This window comes from Hippichthys cyanospilos, chromosome 16 (genome assembly GCF_059441005.1).
Source record: "Hippichthys cyanospilos isolate Australia breed blue-spotted pipefish chromosome 16, RoL_Hcya_1.0, whole genome shotgun sequence".
In the NCBI taxonomy this organism is placed as follows: Eukaryota; Metazoa; Chordata; class Actinopteri; order Syngnathiformes; family Syngnathidae; genus Hippichthys; species Hippichthys cyanospilos.
Window position 1 is genome coordinate 9532256 of NC_142384.1, and position 24669 is coordinate 9556924.

Consider the following 24669-nt stretch of genomic DNA (forward strand, 5'->3'; position numbering starts at 1 on the left):
CCATTAGGGCTTTAAGTAACATGAATCCATCTCTTCGAGCAAATGGAAGAGAGAACAGTAAAAAAAATCGATAACCGCAATACATCTGAGACATGACATCACAACCGCTGACGATGACTTGCCCAGTAATGACTACGAAGACATTATTAGCTCTGTGCACGAGGAGCACCTGCCCTCAATGAATGATGATGACTGACAACCCCTGGAGGCCCAATGGTGCACATAGCACATTATCACAGGGGGTCAGACGCTAATGTTCGTAATGCTTGGTCAGTAAGTAGGGCTAAATTGACATGTGAAACGACGTCGCGGGTCACGCTTTGCAAAGCGCCCGATGCGTCTTTCGGCCGCTCGCAGGGGAAGAGGCATTAGTTGGGAAAAGTGAGGACTCTGCGGCATGCTGGGATCTGCATCAGGGGGAGAGGAAGTGAGGAGGTGGAACATCTGGACTTGATTTGTGCTACGCTCCGACCCGGGGAAACAGCCCCAAAAATAGGCTGTAAAAGGCATTACCTCCGCCAAGGAGGTTAGACTTGTACTCTGTTTGTTTGTTTGTGAGAGACCTTACACAAAATTATTTATCCAATTTTACAGTGATGAATGGAGGAATCAGCTAGGAGGCGGGACTTGATGAAAGTGTGTGAAGTCGGCCCTGAACGATTATGACACTTCAAACGTTGGTCACAAAATTGCCAATTACTTGAACTTTTTACAATTATGTACTCCAACCATTTACAACAGTTGTACACAAGGAACACTCCTGTCATTATTTGTTACACATAAATCCATACGATAACCTTGTATCCTTAAATAGGTATGAAACTTGTTGATAAGGTCATTCTGCAACCTGTCATTCAAAACAAAGCGAATCTGTATTTTTACAAGCGATGATTTAGTAAGCAAAGCAAAAATGTTGTGCAAATAATTGACCTAGTGGTGATTCAGGGCTGTACGATTACATAAATTAAGTATACATGGTTTAAATGTGACTCCCATTCAACTACTGGTAACACAAACTGATAAGAATTATTGTTCTATAAACCAAAGCTGAAAGTTTAATAGATTTACTTTTCACCACTGCTAATCATGAGTAATACCAGGACAGCCCATAAATGGTGGAAATCCGCATATAATCCACCTAATGAAACACATTCATTATAACTTCGTAAAATTAATCATCTGGTTAATTGGTAATATTTTTCTGCCACAAATTGGCATCAACCAAAAAAAATCATAATGGTTGAGCCCTAGTGTGAAGATTTATCTGTTTTATGCATTTATTTTTTTTCAAATGTGTCACAAAAGTGACAGAGTAAAAAAAAATGGGAACAAAATGAATTTGGTTACTGCGAATATTTATTGAGCAACGTGACCCCCGCGATAAACGAGGGAACAATGTAATTATCCCTAAGCTATTTTAAGTGGAATGTTATCGAGCAATGGTCCACAATATAATTGGACCAAAATATAATTGGACCATTGCTCAACAACAACATTACACTTTGAAATACCTCCGTTGAAATTAGTACGTTAAAAAAAAAGAAGAAAAAAATAAAATTGCAATCCGTTGGGAACCTGTGCCGAAATCGACAAAATAGTCGACAGATTTATCAATTGCATCACAAACGCAGCCCAGTTAGTTAGAATTGCTGTAAGCAAATAAATGTGCATTTACCTAATGTCCCAGTATACGTTTGAATGCGTGTGTAGGCGTGTGTGCGTACGCGTGCGTGGAGATGGCGTCATCCGCGCGTCTGCCCGCCTCTGGAGCGTGTGCATGTGTCAGTGTGAGATTGTGAGAGCGTGTGCGTTCAGTCAGTAGTAGCAACAGCAGCAGGAACGAGCCGACGTGCTGCTGGATCCGAGAAAGCGAGACCGCTGCGGGACACTTTTTGGGGGGGAAGGTGCTGGGGGATCCTCCATCGCTACCCGACAGCAGGTTGGACTTGCACCGGAGTCCGCGTAACTTTTGGTCCGCTATGGATCGCCAAGCAGCCCGGATCAGACGGCGCGTCTTGGCACCAAAACAGTCGTAATTGTCATCCGCTGGATTGGAACACGAGCGTTGAACTTTTGCTTGTTGATTTTTGTGAGCGCGTGTGCGTGCATGCGAGTTCTGCAAGTTGGTGACTACATGTGAGCGCGACCGGAGACCAAAGTCATCTGTTCTCTCCCATGGGGTAAGTTTTATGAGAATAAATAGTGACAGTCGGCATAAGCTGCTAACAAAGAGTTTTTTTTTTGTTAGGCGCTCAAGTGAAAGTCGAAGCGCAGATGTGGCAACCACTGCAAACGCGCGTCATTGTATGTATGTGAGCGAGCGTGTAATGGCTAACGTGGTGTCGTTAAACATTAAATAGATGGCATATGGGTGTACAGTGAGCTCAATTCATCATTTGCTGTCTTGTGCATGCACGCATAAAGGTTTTGTAAAGAGGGGGGTATCCTTAAAGCCGTTGCGCAGCCTGCTGTGCACCCCCCCATATGACCCCTCCGATGTTGTTGAGGCTTGTTCATCCGTCACTCTAAAGAAGGCATTGTGTTGAAAGGATGTATTAATAAGACAAAAGCCTCCATTATCACCAGCACCCCTCCACCCCCTACCCGGTGTTCCGGCTAAATCTCTTGGGTCAGAGATGTCCTCCACAGAAAAAGGCACCTCGCAGCTCAGACAATGGCAGACTTAACACACTCCTGTTGTTGAAACAACACACAAAGACTGTCACTACTTTCTTAAAAAGTGTCTCCCACTTTAAAAAAAAAAGGAAAAAAAAGAGCTAAATCGGCGCAGGTTGTGGATCCCAAAGCATTCCTGGAGGTGTCGGCAGTGCTTTGGTGTGAAGCGCCAAATCACTGGGAGATAAGATGATAAGGCGGAGGAAATAATGTTTATTGCTCAGATAAAAGCGCTGATCCATCATTCGTTCTGCTGTGGTAGGGAGAACTGCAGCAAGTGTGGCAATGTTATGATCCGAAGCACCCCCCCCCCCCCCCCCCCCCAAAAAAAAAAGAAAAGCACGCAGCTTGAACAAGACATTAAAATGCACCAGTGATAAGATCACGCCGCAAGCGGGTGAGGAGGAAACACGCTCGGCAGCATCGCGTTGGGGCTTATCAAGTGTCGAAGGCTCTGTCGACAGGTTCCTTGATGGCAGCTTCACGCCAGAGTTGCTCAGTTTGGTTTGCGTACCCCATCTTGGGCAATCCCAGCGATCGAAAAGAGTCGACGCGCCAACTGTCCGTCCGCATTTTGGTTTTGTGCGATTGCACGGCTCATTGAACCAGAACAAACACTTGGCTTCCTCACCAGGGCCTGTTTGGGTTTCTTCACAGACTGGTCTTCTTTGTCTTTCCTGTGCTTGATCTCACAATGTTATTGAACAGATGTGGGTTGTCAGACTTAGGACCGAAACCAAAGAATGTCTGCTCCTAGGAAATATGTCCGTGAATCTTCCCCATTTGGAACTTTAAGAAAGTTATAAGTGTAATGAGACAGGCGTGTTCCCCACTGGCTCCTTGAAAGTGAATCTCCATCCATATAAGGTCCTCCAAATGATGTATGTAGTTTTGGGGCCAAAATGTAGAAGGTAAATGATTCAAAAGCTTGAATGAGCATCATAGTGAAAAAAGTATCAGCCTCCAAAATGAAGAGTCAAAAGGGTGCAGAAAACTCCTACACAATTAAAAGTAGTAGTATTACGAACAGAGTAGTCCAATATGTTTTGAAGTTGTGAAATATATCTCAGTGTATTTCAAGGAATCCTAAATTCATACTTGTTCCAATATGTTCCTTGTTGAACCCAAGGTTATGCATCCTGTCATTTCTGGATGATCTACGGCGCAGTACCCAAATGACAAACCAGTGTATAATCAAACATACTATCTCTGGTACCCTGGGTATGAGATTCTAAATGTCATACCTTGAATTGAGTCTAAATGGCATAGGCATGATAAAAAAAAACAAAAAAAAAAAACAGGAGGTAACGTTTTTGTCCTCAGTTTTGTCTCTTCACCCAAGGCTTAAAGGCACCGCTACTCCCCACTCTGCAAATGTCAAATGTGAGGGGTATAAAATCAGTAATTTAGGGCATATTGTACAATGTTTTCCTTCTGTCTGAGAGCACATGGCAGAAGTCATCAATAAGGGAGCTGCAGGCCTGCTTATTTGTGTTGCAGAGTGTTTTTTGCATTTGGTGCGTAACCGGAGATAGGGATTAGCGTGAGAATCGGTGTTACGTAGATTTGTCAGACAAATAAACGGATAAATAAATGACAATTGAATGGTGGGAACTGGATTTGCGAGGGACTTTTTTTTTTCCTACTGGAACCGGTCATTGGGTGGGTGGGAGGGCGATGCGGGGACGTGGAGCTGGCGGGTGGTGTCGATCCCCCCCTCAAGGACGCTCGGGTTTCAGCCGAGGCCTGGGAGCGGTCCGTTAACAGGACGCAGTGAGGCGGCTTTTCCTTTGGGAGGGTGACTCCTCTTTTGTTGTCGGCACACACCACTTTATGCAGCGCGATCGGAGGACTAACGACGCCGTAAGATCTAAGGAGTGTACTGCCAGAGGCATCTGCTTGGTTAAGTGAAACCACCGCTCAGTATGTGAAGGCAGAAAAGAAGAAGAGTGACAGATCACATGAGACAATGCAGCAGTTTAGAGACTTTTCAAGTTTGAGTTCTGACAGTTCTGACCGGTTTGCCCCCACTCGCAGCCTGAAAAACTCTTTTTTTATTTAGGGTGTGGCAAATCAGCAGGATAAAAAAAAAAAAAAAAAAACTCTCACAAGTCACAACACAACATCGGCAGCATGTTGCCTTCTGATTCACAGCTAAGAGAAAGGAGTGTCGCCCATCTGGGAAATATATGGCGCCTCGTTTATTGTTTTAGCGCCTTTTATAGATAGATCCACTCATCATCCCGCTAGCTCTGGATATTATCGAGACACTCTAGAGGATGGAGGTGTCTCAGTCAATGAAAAATCCATTAACTCTTGTTGCATTCCTTTTCCACTTGAGGGACTTGAACAAACTATAAGATCCCCCGCTCCCCCCTTCACCCCGTACTTTAAGACACCGTGACCAGGCACAGATTCTTGTAGCGGCATGCCAGGATATCCTGACACTAGTTCAAGCGTTGATATGGCTCCTGTCACGTTCTATCTCAAAGTAAACCCCAAAACATGTGAGGCCAGACATTTGACGCCCAGTCCGCATGGAGGCGAGTATTTTTAAAAACGTTATAGCCTTTCATCCTCATTTTTAGGTCAGTTAAAACCAGCGTGAAGACTTTCCAAAAACTGTTGTCAGCGTTTGTGTGTAGACGGGGAAAACCACCGTTTTTATTGGCTCGTATCCTCTGTATGACGTGACCACCGTCTCCTTACATGCGCAGATTTTATGTTTTGCTTTATGGTACACAAGAATAACTGCAGTCCGCAAGCAGTCTGACATGATTCTAATGTTCCTTGATATTTTATTACACCTTTTCCAGATACGACTTTCTTGGGGTTCATGATTGGTTGAAACAGTCCTACGTGCAGCTGACACTCTGGACTTGGGTTTTACAGCAACAGTTTGAGAACTCAATCTGCGTTGGCAGTTTGACGTTTATAATTATACAGTGTATGACCAGCTTTAGACTGTTCGCAGCATTTGGGATGTCAGGTTTTTGGTCCATGCTGCGATTTTGGACATTGACAGCGCTTTGCAGCCTTCACTTGAGGTTACAGTGAGTGATTTATGAAGCGGATGGCAACGGCTTCGCCGGTGCGGTCGTGTCTTGTCTTCAGCATTCTGGCTTCTATATGACGGGAAAAGTGCGAGAGCAGGTACACACGAGGATGCTTTGAAAAGAACCACTCTTCTTTCTTCTTCCCACTTGGGAGTCTTTGTTATCCAATCAGCTTTGTTTGTGCAGCTGCAAAACTCAACGGGGTTACCTCCAATCCACCAGTAAGCTGGACATCCTTTTCTTATGTTTTGAATTGCCCGGCTGATTGGAGCTCTGAGCTCAAATATTACGATGCCCTTCTAACGTACGACCCGTTTTAGTTAAGGACTATAGCCTCCTTTGTTTAGAAATGGCTATTAAGTATGCCTCTGCTTTCCAGGCTTTTAAACGTAAAGGATTTAACCCCCAGCTCAGCGCAAGCCGGGTCACGATTGAGACCAGACTGCGGTGCTGAAACAATCTGCCAGGTGGAAAAATGGAAGCTTTAATATGACAGTGTGCTTCATCCAGATCAAAGTAGCAGCTTAATTCAGTAATATAGTATGCAGACAAATCAATCGGGACATTACACTTGATCAAGACTTTTTGTTTTACTCATTCAGTGCCATCGACGGCTATAGGCGTCAGAGATCCATTTTTACTGAGTAGGCAATGAATAAGTTAATGGATTTCAGAATGTATCTGGAGGATATTGTTCAGAAACATATCAGGCGGTAGTGTAAGCACTCAAAGTTGGGTCTTCCTAAATGTGTTGGAATGAGCTGCAACGGGGTTCTTCCATACTCAACCCCCACGAGAATGTATTTTTGGCTTTCATTTCCCCGTATTATAGCTGTTAATGGGCTTTCCCAAACTTTTCCCATAAAGTTGTTTCGTACAACGGTCCAAAATGTCTACTAAGATGATGACTTCAGGGTTGGCGATTCTAGCCAAGCCATGATTGATCAAGAGGTGTGTCTTCAGACCATCCAGTGTTTTCAAATCGGCAAAGAACCCAAACTGTCCTTTTGGCAGGCGACGGCGTGATTTACGGTGTTGTCATAAAAATCTCTCCATGCGCTCATGCACCGGTGACTAATCGTAGATTGTAGTTTTCCAGAAGAAAAGAGCTGACATCATAGAGATATCCAAGACATTGAGAGGTTGTTTCATTGTGTAAAGAGCACAGCCATGTTCTCTTCCTAGGCAACCGTGTTGTTTTTTCTCCCCCTCCATAACAGTGTTCCCAGTTTTAATGGATTTGTGTTTGCTTGGGGAGTCTTGGCGCTTTTGTCCTTTTTCTGGAGTGTGAGGATGGATGGACGCTCCTCCATCAGTCCAGCATCTTATCAGCGGGTGCTAGGCAGCGGCAGTAGAAGCCTGGCTTGGTGCTATCATGTTCCATTTCATGTTGTTGTCAACACATGACTCCTCCTCTTTCTCCCCCCACGTCTGTAGAGTTCATGCTGTGGATCAAGCGTGAAGGTTGCAGACACGGCATGCAAACCTTCCACGAATGCGTCTCGCCGCCTCCTCTGATCCTTGACCAAAAGATCACATGTGAACATGAGAAGGGGTGGAGTTCAAGGTCTGCAGTTCAGAAAAGAATAGGAGCAGAAGGGACAAAAGAATCTGAAAAAGAGGGTTCCAAGCTATTCATTAGTTTGAGCTCATTGTAAAGATATGAACAAGGAAGGTGTCAGCTGAATTTATTCATTTATTTTTTGTGGTTTCCTGAGGACAGCTAGACCTGACTTCCTTTTTCTCTACACGTATGCATGCATACACATGCACATGCATGCATTCAGCTCGTAGAGATTGCATTATTGGCTCTTTTCTGATTTTGGCAATGGCACCAAGGTTCCTAACGGACGCATGCATGATTTTGATGTGGAAGATATCCACACTAGGGCTGCGAAATCAAGTGAGTTTCAATTGCGATCACAATATTGGCTGCCACGATTAATTAAGCTGATCCACGGCGATATTAACGTTTAAAAAGTCAAGCACTTTTTTTAAAATTACAAGTCAAATCAAGTACTACCACTAGGGGGGAATATATCCCACATATTTGCATGACAAAAGCATCTTAATTTTCTCCACCTAATGTATTATTTACTAGTGTGAAAAAGCGTTGAATTCCTCACCTGAGTCCTAATATTGACAGTGTTAGCTGTCATTTGAGACCCATTTTGCAAAAAAATTGCAATAAATTTAAAAAACGATAAATTCAAATTCAAAATCATGTTTCGGTTAAAAATAATCAAATATGGGGGGGCCGGGCCAAAATTTTGAGATGTCCATGTGTCAGGTTTTGCGCCAGCGCGCCCTGCCCAAAAATGACCTTGACTAAAAACAGAATAGGTAATGAATAGAAACTATCAATTGTTTATTTTTCGTAAATAAATTTGCTATGAGGAATTTGCATGTAAGGTAAATAAGGATGATATGAGGATAGACAGTGAAAACATTAATTGTCTGTGAGGTGCCACCTTTGGAGAAACCTCAACCTAGCTAGCCATCCCTCCCTCCCCTATCAACTATTATAAGTAGGCTACATTAGGGATTTTGGGTGTGGGGTGTCTGGTCCAGTCATGTGGGTTATACAGTAGCTCCCGAGGCTCTGTGATGCCCCTGTTTATGCAACTCTTTGTCTCTATGCCCCCACTCCTAGCCCGCACACAGTAAGAACATCTGTCATAAACAAAGCATGGCAAACTTCCTAAGCTGGACATAAGTGAGAAAGGCAAGTCCACCTCAGTCACCAGACTGACGAAACCGCACTGACATGCACGGCGGACCTTTCGGAAGAGACTGTGCCCAAACTGTCAGACTCTTTGACAAGCGAAAAGGGTAATCCCTAATTAAAAGACGAGACCCCCACTATGAATTGAGGGCACCCATTTTCACCCCCCCACCGGCACGCCACGAATATCCAGACGCTTATGGGCGGTTTTAATGAAGCGTGTTTTTTGGGGCTTGCGTGAAACAAAGACCAAGGGAGGTTTTGGTGTTTAAGACAAAGAAATGTAACAAAAAAGGCCGAAAGGGAAGTGCTTTTTCTGTCAGTAAAAGAGGAAGTGTTTTGTTCTGTCTGCTGTCATCGAATGCTTTGGTGACGTAAAGATACTCAAGCAAATGATATAGCTACTGCTTTCATCCTATCTGCTGAGCAAGTTTTGCTGCTCAGTTTTGACTGCCACTCTAAGAGCGTTTTTTTTTTTTTTTAATAATAAGTATTTATTTAGATACCGTACTACGTATTAAAGGTAATGAAAACTTGCACATGAACCCTGCATGCATATCAAAAGTGCATCATAGGTCAGATTTTTTCATGTCTTTTAAAATTTTTGCCAGCACCTTTTTCTGGAAATCTCTGAGTTTTAAGTCAAATTTCTGCTCTGAAGTTGCACAAAGTTTATTTTGAATTTCTCTTAGTCTAAGAAGAAAAGCTATTGCGGGCCGCTCCTCTTCCTCGTTTAAACTTCCTCTTTGAGACGCCGCTTGTCATTTGTCACTGTGATGTCTGTGTGAATCGCTGTAATTTCAAAATCAGATCCTGGCAGTGTCATAGTGTTACGTGATCAACCCACGCTTTTCGACTGCAGAAGTTGAACCCCCCACCCCCACCCCCACCCCAAACACACCCCTTAACACACTTTGATTGTGGTGTTGGAAAAAACACTTGGTAATGGTATTGAGAGTGAAGATGCTAAATAGACATTAAAACTTTAGGAGAAATTGAGGGGCTGATTTTAAAGGTGATATCAATACTAAAGGAGCAACAATGAAGAAATTATTAAACAACGAATCAATAATCAAACTACTCAATAATTATTTTTGATGATCAAATTATCATCCAGAAACTGAAATTGTCCTAATCCTCAGAAATTCAGCTTCTCAAAGGAAAATATTTTCAGGTTCTTCGGTCTTCTATAATACCGACTTGCACTCGAAAAAAAGTTGGGATGAAAATAACCCAATTATGGGTCAGAAAAGGACTGACCCAATATGTGGGTCAACTTGACTCAACTTTGTAGGTTGTCTTGCACAAAATAACACACCGAAATGAGTCCTTTTTGGACACAACAACCTAAAAATTGGGATGTTTTATATAAAACAACTTGGTAAAATTAACACAAACATTAGGTCTTTGGGACATTCACCCAAATGTATGTTATTTTTGACCCATTGTTTATAGAATAAGCCATTTTTCACACACACACACACATTATATATATATATATATATATATATATATATATATATATATATATATATATATATATATATATATATATTATAGCCCATTTTCTAACATGTTATGAACCAAACTAGTAAACAAGTAACAAAAAATATCATTTGAGAAAATCTGTTATTTAATAAGCAACAGAGTTGAATAATTAAAAAAATATAATAGTAAAAAATAGAAAAAAAACAACCAGATTTATTGATTGTAAAAATATTAATTCGTTGCAGCCCCTAAAGAGACAAATATTGTCAGGCTTTTTTTTTTGTGACTGTTGTGAAAATGTTTCCCCTTTGCAGTTAAATAAATACACATTACTGCCACTTACATGATGAAATGCTGTGAAGGCATTGCAGAGCTTAGAAGTGTGTCCCTTATCACATTTTGATTAAAGGTGTTAGAATAAACACTTGTCATGGTGAAAGTGTTAAAATGCTGATTGAAATGATTTTTCCCCCAACTTTTGGAGCATTTGACTCAAATAGAACACAAAGGTTCCTGTAACAGAACCTGGGAGATTGCGCTGAGTTTTTGGGGTAGATTTCAGCATAGAGGATGCTTACATTGATTCTCATTATTTGCAACATTATCAGCAGCATGTGTGGAGGAGGAGAGATAAGGCGCAACACATATTCGCGGGCTGTCACTACTATTTATTTTGATGTCGTTTACAGGTAGTAGACTAAACCAGCAGTAGAATGCGGGCGCTTGATCTGTCTGAACCACCGGGGTCATTGAAAGGATATGCAGCGCTGATTCTCATCATCCTGCTTTTACAGGCTGCGTATTGACCGTGGATCAATAGTGTGGTGTGGCTCAGATGTGGAAAAAAATCAACCACAAGCATGAAGCCTCAGGGTGGAGACTTCGACTTCGGCCGTGTGCCAGCAGGCCATTTCAGCATTTCCTGTTTAGTTCGCGCGCAAAAGGATTTTTCGGATTTAGGATTTGTTCATGTGTGTGCCAAGCAACATCATTCCAGTCCAATTAGAGCTGAAGTGGTCGCAGTGTTGAAAAGCAATTAGTTCGTCCTGCTCTATTCATTTCCATGCAGTAGATTAAAATATAAAATCCATATGATGTCTTGTGAAAATCATGTACATTATCTCACAGAGATAACTGCAAACAGACATCAATAATAACTTATTTGATTAATCCATGAAATCAGTACAATAATTGATTCTAAAGATACAATATATTTTTTAGCAGTAGCCATAACTTAATCTTTGAAGAATTCGTGTAACATATATAATTTAAAGTGAAATAAGAATAAAGTCATTATTCCCTCTTTACAGTGGCACCTCTAAGAAAAATATAAAGATGAAATTCCTGACAACTTTTTTTTTCCTCTTTTTCAGCACTAAATCCTCTCATAAATTCAAGAGAATGTATTCAGTTGAGAAAACTCAATATTGAGAAACACTTTTGTTTTTACATCAAATCAAAACAAAAAACACCTAATCCCCAAAATGTTTCGCAAGATGGGAAAATACAGATAGAGGGATTTACAAACATTCCTCTTTTCACAATCACAAAATCATCCAGCGAGCTGGGTTTACTCCACTTTTGCTCACTTCACACCGTTTTAATGTGGTTGATGTCTAGGGACTGATATGGTCATGGTAGTTTGATTCTGGGTCAGGCCTGGGGCATTTATATTATATATTTATATTATATATTTATATTATATATATATATATATATATATATATATATATATATATATATATATATATATATATATATATATATATATATATATATACACACACACACATCTTAACCAGGGGTACCATAAAGATTTTTTTTTTCAGTTTCTTTTTTTTTTTTTTTTAACACAGTTATGACAGCTGCAAAGACATTTCTTTGTATGTGTGTGTGTGGAAAGACTTTGCCATACTTTGTCACAGCAGGATGTTCGTTCCAAACCACAAACGTCTGCACAGCCACCAAACAGTTGAAACTGTAGCGCAATCAAGGTTTTCCTGAAATGTAAAACAAAGCAAGGTTAGGAGAGGTAGGTGTGCTCTTAGTTTAAGAAGAGAAAGTGAGGCAGTTTGAAGCAGGTAGCAGGTGGTGTGGTGCTAATTGGAGCTTATCAGGTGTTTGAAAAGGTAGTTGGGGGGTTAAAAAAAAAAAAAAAGCATGTGTGGCTATTATGCAGCTGTCACCGGAGAGTTTGGACTGTTAGGAAAGCATCAGCTTTCAGCATGATATAGAAAGTTTAGGTGGCGTGCAGCAGTAATGAGTGCCAGGTGACTGTGCTTTGGTTTGTTTTTACGTCGGTCGCTTGTCCTAACACGCCCGCCTGCTGGTTTGCAGCCGTGACGCTTTTCGTCTGCTTTTTTTTTTTTTTTCCCCCAAATCCAGACGGCGTGTCGCGTTATTTTGTCTTTGTGTGAGCTCTCAGCACGTCCCACCTGCAAAGCCACTGGGTGACATGTGTCAACAAAACAAAAAGTTTGCAGTCAAAATATGTGACAATGCCAGGCAGATCTTGCATGCGTTAGTCAGCTTCTTTCACTTCAGTTTTGACCAAGGATTGAATGACAACTATCCAATCAGCTGCCCATTTTCAATAGCCCTTATCCTCAATAGGGTGTTTGTCTGGTTGCCAGTCAATCGCAAGGCAGATATCAATCCAATATGCATTTATTACGGACAGGGGCGTGGCCAGAAATTTTTCGATGGGGTGACCAGAGTATCAGCTCAGTGAAGGGTTGGCCAGTGATGGCATGCGGTTAAGGTGTTATAATATAAAATAATATATTTTACTATTTAAATAAAATATGCTGTTGATATCAATAAGTGGCAGGTAGCGAGGGATCTAAGAATACTGCAAGCATGTAACAATGGCAGAAAAAACACATATCCAAATTTTCCCCTAGGTGTAGGTGTGGCCAAAATGGGGGGACCAAAGAGTGACAAAAGGTGGCCATGGACTCCCCTGGCCAACGTGTAGCTCCGCCCCTGCTTATGAAAGTTCCCACAAGCAGGAGGTGCAAAGTCCTCACGGGAAAGTCTGAGCCGAGATTTGAACTCAAACCTGTGAGGCAGATGGGCTGACCGCTAGGTTTTGGTGTCCAATAACAGGAAGTGTAAACCAAATGGGCGGGGCCACATAGGGAAACAAAAGGGTTGCGGAGAAACCGGCGCATCGGGTTTCCTCATCTCGTAATGACAGACGGCAGCATGGTGACAGGAGGACCTGCGAGCCGTCTCCAAAACACATGCGGGATCAGTCATGTACTGACCTGCCGACGATTACAGAAAAAGAGAAAGGGTTTGAATTCCCGATTGCAAAGTACGATGAGTTATTTTTACATGTTTTGAAGCAGTTAGAATTTACAGCCATATGAAAGGTATCTTTTTGGCATATTTTCTAAAGTACTTGAAAAAATTATTTAGTCAACCAAAAAATAGTGTTTTCCCTATCTGATTGACATGATTAGAAATGGGGGGGGGGGGGGGGGGAGCATCAGCTTTCAGCATGATATAGAAAGTTTACAGCCATATGACGGTATTTTTTGGCATATTTTTTCAAGTACTAAAAAAACAAACAAACAAAACAAAGATAATTGAGACAATTCGAATATGTTCTTTTTTCCTTCTTTGCTATGCTTAGCAAGTGGTATTGATCAGGAAAACGTGATTGGGACATCGTTATAAATGAACTATAAACAAGATATTGATGTTTTTTACTGCTGAAATTCTTTAAAAATGAAATTAAGTAAAGCTTGTGCACACAGGGAAACAACACAGCAAAAAAGGTGTGGGCCGCCCTATTAAATTTTTAGGGCCACAAAACGTCATCCTGCAGGGTGGCAAATGGCCCCCGAGCCATGGGTTTGAGACCCCTGCACTACATTGTTCACACACAAGAGTTTAATAATTTGGCTTGCTCTTCCCAACTATAACTTTTAATTGGGGATTTTAAAAAAAAAGGAACAACTGGACTCTCAACTCACAATGCTCTGCCATTGATTTAATGCAGGTCACATGATTTTTAGGCACCAAATTGTCACTGTCACCATTTTGTTGTCTGATTTACGCAGTAGGGGAGGAGATTCATGATTGTCGGTGAAGATCAGATTGCGTGTGGTGTGTTGTGTCATTTGGAGTAAACCACACACTATAAAAGCAGTGAGCACACACAGCATTTTTTTTTTTAACTTGTGTGGGATCACACATTTCAAAAAAATTGTGTAAGACGTCGAAAATCAGTGGCCTGCTCTAACTCGGCTGACTTAATTCATCCCTGCTGCAAGAATGAGAACTAGTGTGATTGGACTGGCGCAGCTGGCGCACGAGCCGAGTCTCAAGGTTTCTTGTTTATTTCTATTAACAGAGCTAAGAGACTGATGGCGAGTGACTAGACTACTTGCAAAGCGCTGGCAGCTGGAAGTCCATTGGTGCCAGCTCTCCAGATGCATCATCAGGCCTCAAAGCAAAGTGAGCGGAGGCCTTATGTGTGCCCGAGGCCATCGAGTCTGGCCGCCGCGCTCAAGGACTTGATTGTTCCTTTTGCAGCTTACGAGAAAGGTGCTGTAGAGCACCTGTTCTTTGCTCACGCATGATTGACGTTCGGGCACACCTCGGTAGAATTTCCGTTGATGTTGTTTCATGTCAACGGTGCTCAAAATGTAACCGTAAAATGGATTATGAATATTAAATTATTTTGACCTTGTTAATGCTTAGAATGATAAATATATGAATTACAGGCGACAATAATAATCGTTTTAATAATAGATTCAGATTCATTCATAAATTACTTTTTTTTAAACGTTTTAATGTTTAAACTCTTAATAAGATTCAGCACTTTTTTATTTTTACTTGCTTGTTGATTTAGTCTGTAAAATGCAGATGTTTGCAAATTGTTATTTATTTTAGATTGATAATGTGTCTTTTTTCACACAGGACAAAAGAAATCTGATTTTTCCAAACGAGAGGCTGACATTTTGATCATTTTAAATCCTTAAACAATTAAAACTGATTCGCAAAATTATTGATTCGTAATCAATCAGTTGTTTATTAATCGTAGCACTCCTATTCGACTGATTTACAACACTTTGTCATTAAGTATTTCTTTAACTTTGAAAAAAAAGGGGTGGGGCAATGTTTTTATGTCATATGTCTTGTGTTGTAATGTGTTTGCCAAAAGTCGGACAATTTTAAGAGAGCTCATATCCATAAATGTAATCGTCTGTCTGATTAATCAGTCAGGTTGTAGTACTGCACAGTAATCTTGCGATTCACTATTGACATATTCACAAATCAGTGGCTTTTTTGGGGGGGGCTGTCCACTGCCACACATTTGTTGAAAAGGTCACCAATTTTGAAGTCTTTATGAGACATCCTAGGAAGGTGCTGAAGCACGGTCTAAATAGCAATTGGTGTCAAGGAAATATGTTGAAGTGATATTAAGAAGCTTAAACTGAGAATCAAGCCTCGTGTGTTGGCTTTAAGGCTTTGTTTAGCCTGGGTTGTTAGTGGAGGTTAAGTGCACTTCCGGTGAGTTTTCACAAACTCAAAACATCTGTAAGATTTATTCTTAAAGGTCATGTGAGATGAGTTGAAATTGTTATGAAGTAATTTTGGCATCGTAGCATGTGGTATATTTATGATCTTAAGTAATAAAGTGGGCAATTGAACGTTTTTGGCCAGGGTGTCAATTGCTTGTGGTTTGTTGCTATTAGAGCTTTATTAGTATAGTCATGAGGAAAAAAAAAAATCTTTCGCGGGGAGCTTCATGGATGTGACGCTTTTTACGCGTGTGCTCATTCCGATTCCTGCCATTGTGTCCAGATGTCGTTCCACAGGCATGCTCCTTGTGTGGCTTTCGCTCCCCCACGACTCATGCCTTCTTCCCCATAGACTATCACAATCGAGTCGTAGTGAGACGCATCAGTGTTAAATTACATCCGGAGAAGAGCTGCACATGGATTGTGTTACTTATGACAGTTTTAAGGCCGCCAGCTCCTCCTCTAATTAGATTGTCCCTTTGTTGCCAGACAGTATGACATTTTTTGTAAAACGCAGTTGACAGATTTCAGCTTTTGCCAAAGTCATGCTATTTTAATTGCTTTTAATTGCGCCATCGTAAAACCTGACACTGTGTTAGTTCATAGTTCAGCTGCGTGAATTTCACACCAGTACGCTTGTTTGTCAACCCGACACAGGATACATCTACATATCACATATGTGTCTGTAGAATAGTGGGTGGGAGGTGTTAAAACCTTAGAATGATAACAATATGGCTACAATATAAGGTACATCTGAACTGGATCATATTGGAGAAAAAAAGTGGTTTTCCAAAAATAATACCCATTTTTGTTTGACAGCATGTTTATTATTGTCGTTAGCTGTGGTATGGCTCTAACAGCAGAATCAATAATGTTTATTTTGAAGTTTAAGTTGTATCTTCATTTAAAGGGATACTTTATTTAACCGTTTATCAGTAAAAATTTAATAGGTTGCGTAAAATGAGTGACAACCAAATTATTTTTCACATACAAATAAAAGCGTTAAAAACACATTTTGTCACTAATGACACAAACTCTTTTCTGTGTTTTCTCATGTGACCTACGCAAGCTGAGGTGTGATTGGTTGTTTGCCGAAGCTTTAATTTTCAAAAAAATATTAACTTCCAACTGTTGAAAATGGTTAAAAAAGTTCACGATCCTCTTAAAGCTTTTTTTTTTTTTTTTGTATATTTGCCCAGCAATTTGGCGCTACACATCCCTGATATTCAAAACCAAGCACTTTTTATGAGAATAACAGTACGTTTTTTTTTGTTTTTTTTTAAATAACTGTGAGTTGCTAAATGAAGACTTTTTTTTTTGGGGGGGGGGGGGGGGGGGGGGGTGATATTCAGGGATACTCAATAGCACTTTTTTCAAATCAATACCAGTACGAGTACTCAACTCTTGAGTTGTCAGACCGACTTTTAAAATGTAAAATCTCTCAAACAAAAGAGTCCATTAGAATAGTACTTAGGGTATTTCATAGAAATACAGTAATGGTAAGTTTCGATTTTTTCTAATTTGTAAGTTTTAGTTCTCGATTTTAAAACTGCTCCACGAGAGCAGTCGATCCGAGTATCGACCACAATGGCGAGTCCTGATTTCTTTAAATAAAGCCAGGTATTGGCCGGATGCCAAGTTTCGAGACCTGACTGTCTCTAGTTATATTTTAAAGGAAAACATTGGTGGCATTATGTGGGACCCGTGTATTTCACTAATCATTTTCAGGAACCCCACAGCTCCCTAAACATTTAGCCAGTAATATTGCAGTGTGATATAGAGAGACATCTTTAGCACTTCAAATTTCATAAGTCATGAGGGACTGACCAATAGGATACATTTGTGAAATTTAATTACATTAGTATTCCCCAAATGCAATGTTACAATGAGAGAACCGTCTTTTGACTAGTGCCGGCACATACAATGTATTTTTGCTTGAAAATGTTAGCAGTTTTGCATCTGTTTTAGAAATTGTATGTGGCAAAATGAACAGAATACAGAAAGATGAACAAGTTTAAACTAAGTGGAAGAGCTAATGTTGACTTTTTACACTTGCAAACATCGCAGTTCATGTCAGGAGACAATTTGTTGGCATTTGACGTGAATTTCAGTCGCCAGCAGGTATTTGCAAAACTCAAAACTGGATTTGTGTCTAGCTTCCAAGCTGCGGAGGCTGGTGTCGAAAGACATCTCACAACAGCCGAATGGTTTTGTTCTAGCAACAATGCCTTGTGTTGACAGCGGAGCATTTGCGCCGGGCGTTAGTGGAATGTGTCCTTCAGTAAGCCAGAGGAGTTGTCCGCTTTGTCCAGCTGGCAGCCCTTTTCTCTCATCTTGAACTCAAATCATCTACCTGAAGATGAGATCTGCTTCTGTAAACCGGAACGTGCTGTCCCGCAGAAAAATATATGTTTCCCTAAAGTGCCGTTTGAGGCCTCTGACAATCCACCGGATTATAGCTAAAATGCAAAAAGCAGCAGAAAGCTTTGTGTGTGGGGGTGTCGAGCGGGTCTAAACAGACGCGCAGAGTTCACTGGATGCCAATTCTTTCCTTGATGAGGAAATGATTGAAAAACATGATGTGTTGCGTGGCTCTCTTATCTGCAGGTTTTACCATATGAGTACTTGTAACAGTAAATAGCGAGCACCCACAGCACCATCACGTCAACCGCTTCTCCGAGCAATTATATCCCGCTTATGAGAAGCTAACGCTAATCTGCTAATGCAGCTATGCTTACCACCTATAATTGAAATAATGGCAGGGCCATCACACCCAAGGGGTGTGTACTGTTCAAAATTTGAACATTGCAGTTTAACGGCGAGAGTCTGGCAGTTGCTTGAAAGTGACTATGGATGTTACCCCCGCATAGCTGTGTGTTATTTTGAAAATCAAGCAAGCCCATTTATGACTGACTTTACTTCATGTGTGCAGGTGACCCGCGTAGATCTCCTGAGACGTGACCGAGGGACAGGCGTTCTCCCTGCCGGACCCTCCGCCCTCCTTCCGACACAATCCCTCAATGTGAGTGAATGAATATTTGCCGTGAAGCCGCTACGGTGGGCCAGCTCGTCGTCATGAGGAGCAGATACTCGCAGTACTACAACCGGACTCTGATCCCCTATTACTACGTGTTCGCCAAGAACATGAGCCTGGAGGACCTGGACAAGCGCTACGAGGACAAGAAGTTGCTGACGGACCCCAGCATCATCATCGTGGTCCTGTGCACCATCATCATCCTGGAGAACCTGCTGGTTCTGATCGCCGTGTGCCGCAACAAGAAGTTCCACTCGGCTATGTTCTTCTTCATCGGCAATCTGGCGTTCTCCGATCTCCTGGCCGGCTCGGCCTACATCGCCAATATTTTCCTGTCAGGCTCGCGGACCTTTGATCTGGTACCCGTGCAATGGTTCATCCGGGAAGGCACGGCCTTCATCGCCTTGGCCGCATCCGTCTTCAGCCTGCTGGCCATCGCCATCGAGCGCTACATCGCCATCACCAAGGTCAAAGTGTACGGCTCCACCAAGACCTGCCGCATGTTCCTGCTCATCGGAGCCTGCTGGGTGACGTCCATCCTGCTGGGCGGTCTCCCCATCATGGGCTGGAACTGCATCGACAACCTGCCGCAGTGCTCGGCTGTGCTGCCGCTCTACTCCAAGAAGTACATCCTCTTCGTGGTGACCATTTTCAGCCTCATCCTGCTCTCCATTGTCATCCTCTACGTCAAGATCTACTTGATCGTGCGCTCCAGCCACCAGGAAGCCACCAATTCCCCCGCCTATGCCCTCTTGAAAACCGTCACCATCGTGCTGGGTGTCTTCATCATGTGCTGGCTACCCGCCTTCACCATCCTCCTCCTGGATTCATCTTGCGCCATTCAGTCCTGTCCCATCCTCCACAAAGCCAACATCTTCTTCGGTTTCGCCACGCTCAATTCGGCGCTCAACCCCGTCATCTACACGCTGCGCAGCAAGGACATGCGCAAGGAGTTCCTGCGCGTTTTGTGTTGCTGGGGGGTTCTGCAGAGTGGGCGGCCCGCCGAGCGATGCCTGGTGCCGCTCAAGAGCTCCAGTTCTCTGGAGCACTGCACGCACAAACACGAACATCAAACCACACCCATCATGCAGAACTGCACCACTTGCGTGTGACGGCACCCCAAAGGAGAGAGCCCATGCAACGTTGGGAGATCGCAATCAAACGGAGCCTGCGTTAGGGTGCTAGGCCACCTTTGAAACCCGACTTGGGGCCCGCGTTGGGGTGCTTTGGAAATGTGAAACTGTTCTCGGGTACTCTGGTGAAATCATACGGAGTCATTTTAATGTATGCTTTCCCTTTTTTCTATCAGGCTGGATTTACACTGCATTCGTTGACACAATCGAAATATGTATTTCTTTGCTTTCTAGCATAATTGGCATTTAGAAATATTCGCACAATAGCCGCACAGTAAATTGAGGGTTCTAATCTGGGTTTCCTGTGTGGAATTTGCATGCTCTCCCTTGAAGGTTTTGTTCAGGTACTCCAGCCTTCTTCAACATTCCAAAAACCTATGTTAGGTTCCTTAACAACTCTGAACCGTTCATTGGTATGAATGGCAGTCTGAATGGTTGTTTTCAATAATTCATCAATTGATTGACAACTAATCAATTAGTAACAGTCATTTGTGGCCATCCTCTAGCCCAAAAAAATAAAAAATAAAAATAAATATATATGACTGGACTCTTAAAAATTAAAAAAAAAAAAACATGCAGGAGTTCAACACCTGTGATTTAGATATTTTATGATTAACCAAATCTTTACAATTGCACCTTGTCAACAGTAAATATTCTACAATCTTGTCATCGCTGGTTATTAAAATAATCATGATATGCAGCCCAAGTGGGTTTATCAGGCTGACTGATTAATTGGCCAAACCTAACCTTTTTGAAATTAGCAAAATTGAATTTCATTCTGACAAATAATTCATATCTCAAGGCACTAATTAAAACACATTAGAAACACTCACTTGCAAATCTAAACATCTGGTTTAAATATGCAACATTTGACATGATTCTCTATTATTGAATAGAAAATATTAGAAGACAAAGGTCACTCCAGCGATGCTTTTTTTTTTGCTCCCATTTAAAATGTTATGGGTAGGGGGTAATAAAGCCACAAACATTGTTTCACATTTAATATTTGTCTTATTTATCAACCATTGTGTACTCCCATGATGTGATTTTTGCGTTATGTGTGTGCAATTTGTGCATGCAATTGTTCAGTCATTGTAAACACAGCCATATGGGATACGTGTCACTTGAAATGCGATTGAGCACTTGGACCAGCAGTGTAAATTCAGCCTTGGAAGCCAAAAACAAAGAAACAAACAAAAAAAAGACGTCCTTTATACCACACTTGAACTTATGACTTTTTGCGGCGTCTTCAAATAAAAGCTTTCGGCGTTGCACTTTGTAGCTTGTAGGCCGAGCTCCAGACGCCTAAAATCCTCGCCTGCGTTACATTTCGAATTTCCGCTGAATTAATGAATGAAACGTAAGGATCTTGATGATTGTAACACGAGCCATGTGATTGCTATTTCTCTGCATCGCGTTGTACTTAATGAAGATATGAAAAAAAAACAACGTATCCCAAAAGAGGATGTGTAAACAGGACATATTAGGCCTTCATATTTAGTAACCATTCCACAATGAAAAGCAGGGCTATATATTCCCGATATAACCTTACTTAAAATCCATTTGAGTAATCATTATCTGCTTCCTTGTAATGCATGGAATTGTAGCTCATGACATGTGTATGATGTATTCCAGCTTCCATCACTAACCCCCTTTCTTTTTTCCCCGTTTTTTTTTTTTAAACGCTCATCTTGTGTATCTATCTTAACGGTTTCCTTTAAGGGAAAGCACATTTCCTCCAGTGATTCGCTTTGACTTGTTATTTGTCCTGACAGTGTTGTTAGCAACGTCTGTGTTTGCGTCGTCCCTCTCAGGGGAACTTGGCTGAATGTATGCATGAAGAAAAAGTAGAAGAAGTAGAGGGTTTTCGGGACAGGGGTCCCGTGGTCGACAGTATTACCGCTCATTCTGGCTCACTGTGAAGTCTTAAAACAAAAGAAAAGAGCATCCCGGTTTCATTTGTCCGGTTCCATATGTCTCGTGTGCAACTCGAGCTATCGATGCCCCCCCGCTAAAAAAAGAAACGTGGGACCAGATCTGGTTTCACCCGAACCATCATCCTTATTCTCGACAACTTCCTGCCATCATAGGAAGTCCTGTTGTGTTGGTTTATTCATGTTGTCCGGTTCCTGTTGTTCAGGATTATACTCCCATTCTTCCTGTGTGTTTTGTTTTTATGGCAAAGAATTAAAACAAACAAAACCCTTCACATTCGTTCACACTCACACAGCCCAGCAGAAATGGTGAAAAGCACTTTGGCAGCTTCAGTGATGTCTTTTTTTTTTTTGAGGCGTATTGTCATGTGTATCACTTTTGTCACCTGACTATAAATATATGTACATGTATGTAAGTATGTATGTATGTATGTACAGTTTATATGCGTGTGTTTATGTATGAAAATGTGTCTCGTGTGCAATAGCCTTTTTGTTTGTGTCCTGTAGCACGCTGCCTGTGTCCATTCGGTACAATCTGAAACACTAATGTAGGTACATTGTTTTTGTTTATTGCATTCCTTTTTTTAACAAAATAAATGAAATACTAAAGAAGATGTTTACTTTTTTATTGCATCTGCGTAAGAGCCAGTCACCCAATTTTGCATATCTGCCAATATAGTCCCGATCCGATCCCACAGCAATGTATTGAGGGGGATATATACTACTGTATATACGCGTATATAACGTTAATTTCCTTTCCTTTCCATTACATGAGGCTAGCTTCACGTCAGCCTGCTGCGACAACTACTAGAAACGTAAACTAAAACGTATAGAACTCTATTTACTCTTATTTTTTTGATGATGTCTGTGTAGTTTTGGATTATTTTGCTCGTTTGTAGCAAATAAAAAATACATAAAAATTGAGTCAATCTTTTTCCCCTGATTCAGATCAGTGGAAAATTACCTCATTCATTACATTTGGCAAACTAGCCAGGGCACTTGGACAACCATTCATGCTCACATTCACAATTTCGAGCTTTCAATCGATCTACGTTTCGGTGAGAGGTGGGGCTCACTCAAAACTGGCCATCAGTTTGTCACAAAAGGCCACAAAGTCCATATTTTCAGACTGAGGATAAAAGGAACTCAAATACGCTCCAATAAGGTTGAGGGAAAACACACGCATGTTCAACAAAATATGAAATTTGGCCAATGTTGTTTGTCTGTAAATCACGCCTGTCTTACTCAATAGAACTGCAGCACTGATGGGAAGCCGGTCAGAGGGCAAAGCGAGAGAGATTCGGGGTGTGGCGCTGACCAAGAATGTCTATTTGTAAGCAAGCTCGTCTGAGAAATGCCCCCCGGAGATTTTTTCGGGTCTGGGGGAGACTCGGGCGAGGGTTGACTTACAGCGGCCTCTGGAGACTTGGGCCTGTTTCCTGTCAGCGGTCCAGAATTCCTGGGTGGGAACATTGGCCGAATCAGCCCCAGGAGGCTGCGCCGGCTGGGACGGCTGCCAGATCGCCCCGCAGCCTTTTTTCTTGCGGGATGTGACATCAGATGCTCAAACCTGTAAGGGGAAGTCATGCATCCTCATACAATCAAACCAAAGACAGCACACCATGCAACAGAGTGAAAAAACTTCATGTACTTAAAAGACAGCTTTAACATATTTTACAACTTATATCTAGAGTGAAAATCATTTTTTTTAAGATCAAATAAAAGTACTACACTATTTAGACACGCATTTTGTTTGATTCAACTCAAATATATACACTATTGTCAGATAATGATAGTCTGGTCTGTAGCAGGATTTTCTTTGGTCAAACAACTGTATTGGTCAACTGGTCCCGCCTTTTGAGCAGAATTCATGAAGTCACATTGCCACCTGGTGGTCAGGCGTATGCACTTATTTAAACAACATGAAAGACAAGAAAATCATTAAATTAGAGGAATGATTTAGGTCACAAACGTGCAGACAAAATGTATCAATTGTTTAAAAAACAGAAAACAGAATAGAACTATGTAATAACTATGTAATAACTATGTACGTTTCAATGTATTTATATATTCGTTTCGAGGTAGAAGATGGATGGGTAGATGCATATATATTCGTTTATACATAAATGTATTTGTTTATCAAACTCTACAATAAAAATAATAAAAAAGCATGCCATAAAAACTATTAGAAAAAGCTAATTATATCATATGGATTCTTTATTTAATTTATATCGGGATCGCACTGCATTTTAACATATTTTGTGAGTTGTATGCCCCATTGTTGTTTTTCCCAATACTATATATACTGTAATATAAAATATGAATATTTTATGATAAAAACGTCAATCAATTAATCGATAATTGATTAATTATAAAATGTGAACTTATAATTCATAATCATTATCGTGTAGGTGACAAAGTGAGCATGAGCCCAGTTATCACCAGTTACCATCCCCCCCCCCCCCCCCCCCCCCCCCCCCACCACCACCACCTCTTACACCCCTGAGTGAGAACAAACTCCTCAAAAAATGCAGTAAGTAAGAGTTTACATATTACAGCCAGCCCTACCCCGCAAAAAGTATGACTTGGCTTTCGAAAATCTCCGTAATGTAAAATAGGGAAGCACAATGTTGCCAGGGAGAACTGTAATTATTTTAATGGCTGTAAAAGTATGACAAGCGAAGGCTTATTCTTACCTCTCAATTTTACCCATGAACATAATTATGGGTTTCATGCAAGATGCCAGTTTTCAAACAAACATAAACGGCAGTTAAATCTGTCAAGTATTATTTTGTTAAATCTCCCCAACAATATCCTGTCCATTTCCGCATGCCCTGTCGACCTCAACTTCCGGTATAAAAATAAGGGGTATAACTGTTATATTTATTCTAATTAACAATTATCATACCGTATCTAAAGCGGTAAAAATACAGGTATTCATACATTAGTTTACAAGTTTATAAAATATGTGTTTAATAGCAAACTGTTCCTCATTTTAGGGTTAATCCGTTATCACATTAAACTACATTACCCGCTGGAGGCTTCATAGTGGTACAGTCCGAAACGCCCAGGTTTCCGCGCGAAAA

The 24669-nt window shown here is 41.3% G+C and overlaps 1 protein-coding gene and 1 long non-coding RNA gene across 2 annotated transcripts; one reads left to right on the top strand and one right to left on the bottom strand.

The window, feature by feature from the left end:
• Positions 1–1793: 1793 nt before the first annotated feature.
• s1pr2 (sphingosine-1-phosphate receptor 2) lies at positions 1794–22195 on the top strand. Its single transcript, XM_088436571.1, has 2 exons — positions 1794–2180; positions 18415–22195. The coding sequence occupies exon 2, from the start codon at positions 18513–18515 to the stop codon at positions 19626–19628; it is 1116 nt and encodes a 371-aa protein (XP_088292697.1). The 5' UTR covers positions 1794–2180; positions 18415–18512; the 3' UTR covers positions 19629–22195.
• On the bottom strand, positions 10603–24423 carry LOC148410471 (uncharacterized). Its single transcript, XR_015868151.1, has 4 exons — positions 24280–24423; positions 22994–23153; positions 11861–11945; positions 10603–10867 (listed from the first exon to the last, which is right to left on the bottom strand). It is a non-coding gene; the product is annotated as an uncharacterized LOC148410471 (long non-coding RNA).
• Between the last annotated feature and the right edge of the window lie 246 nt (positions 24424–24669).

Excerpts from the sequence above, each read along its gene's own strand:
- s1pr2 (XM_088436571.1), top strand. The coding sequence starts at position 18,513 with ATGAATATTTGCCGTGAAGCCGCTACGGTGGGCCAGCTCGTCGTCATG.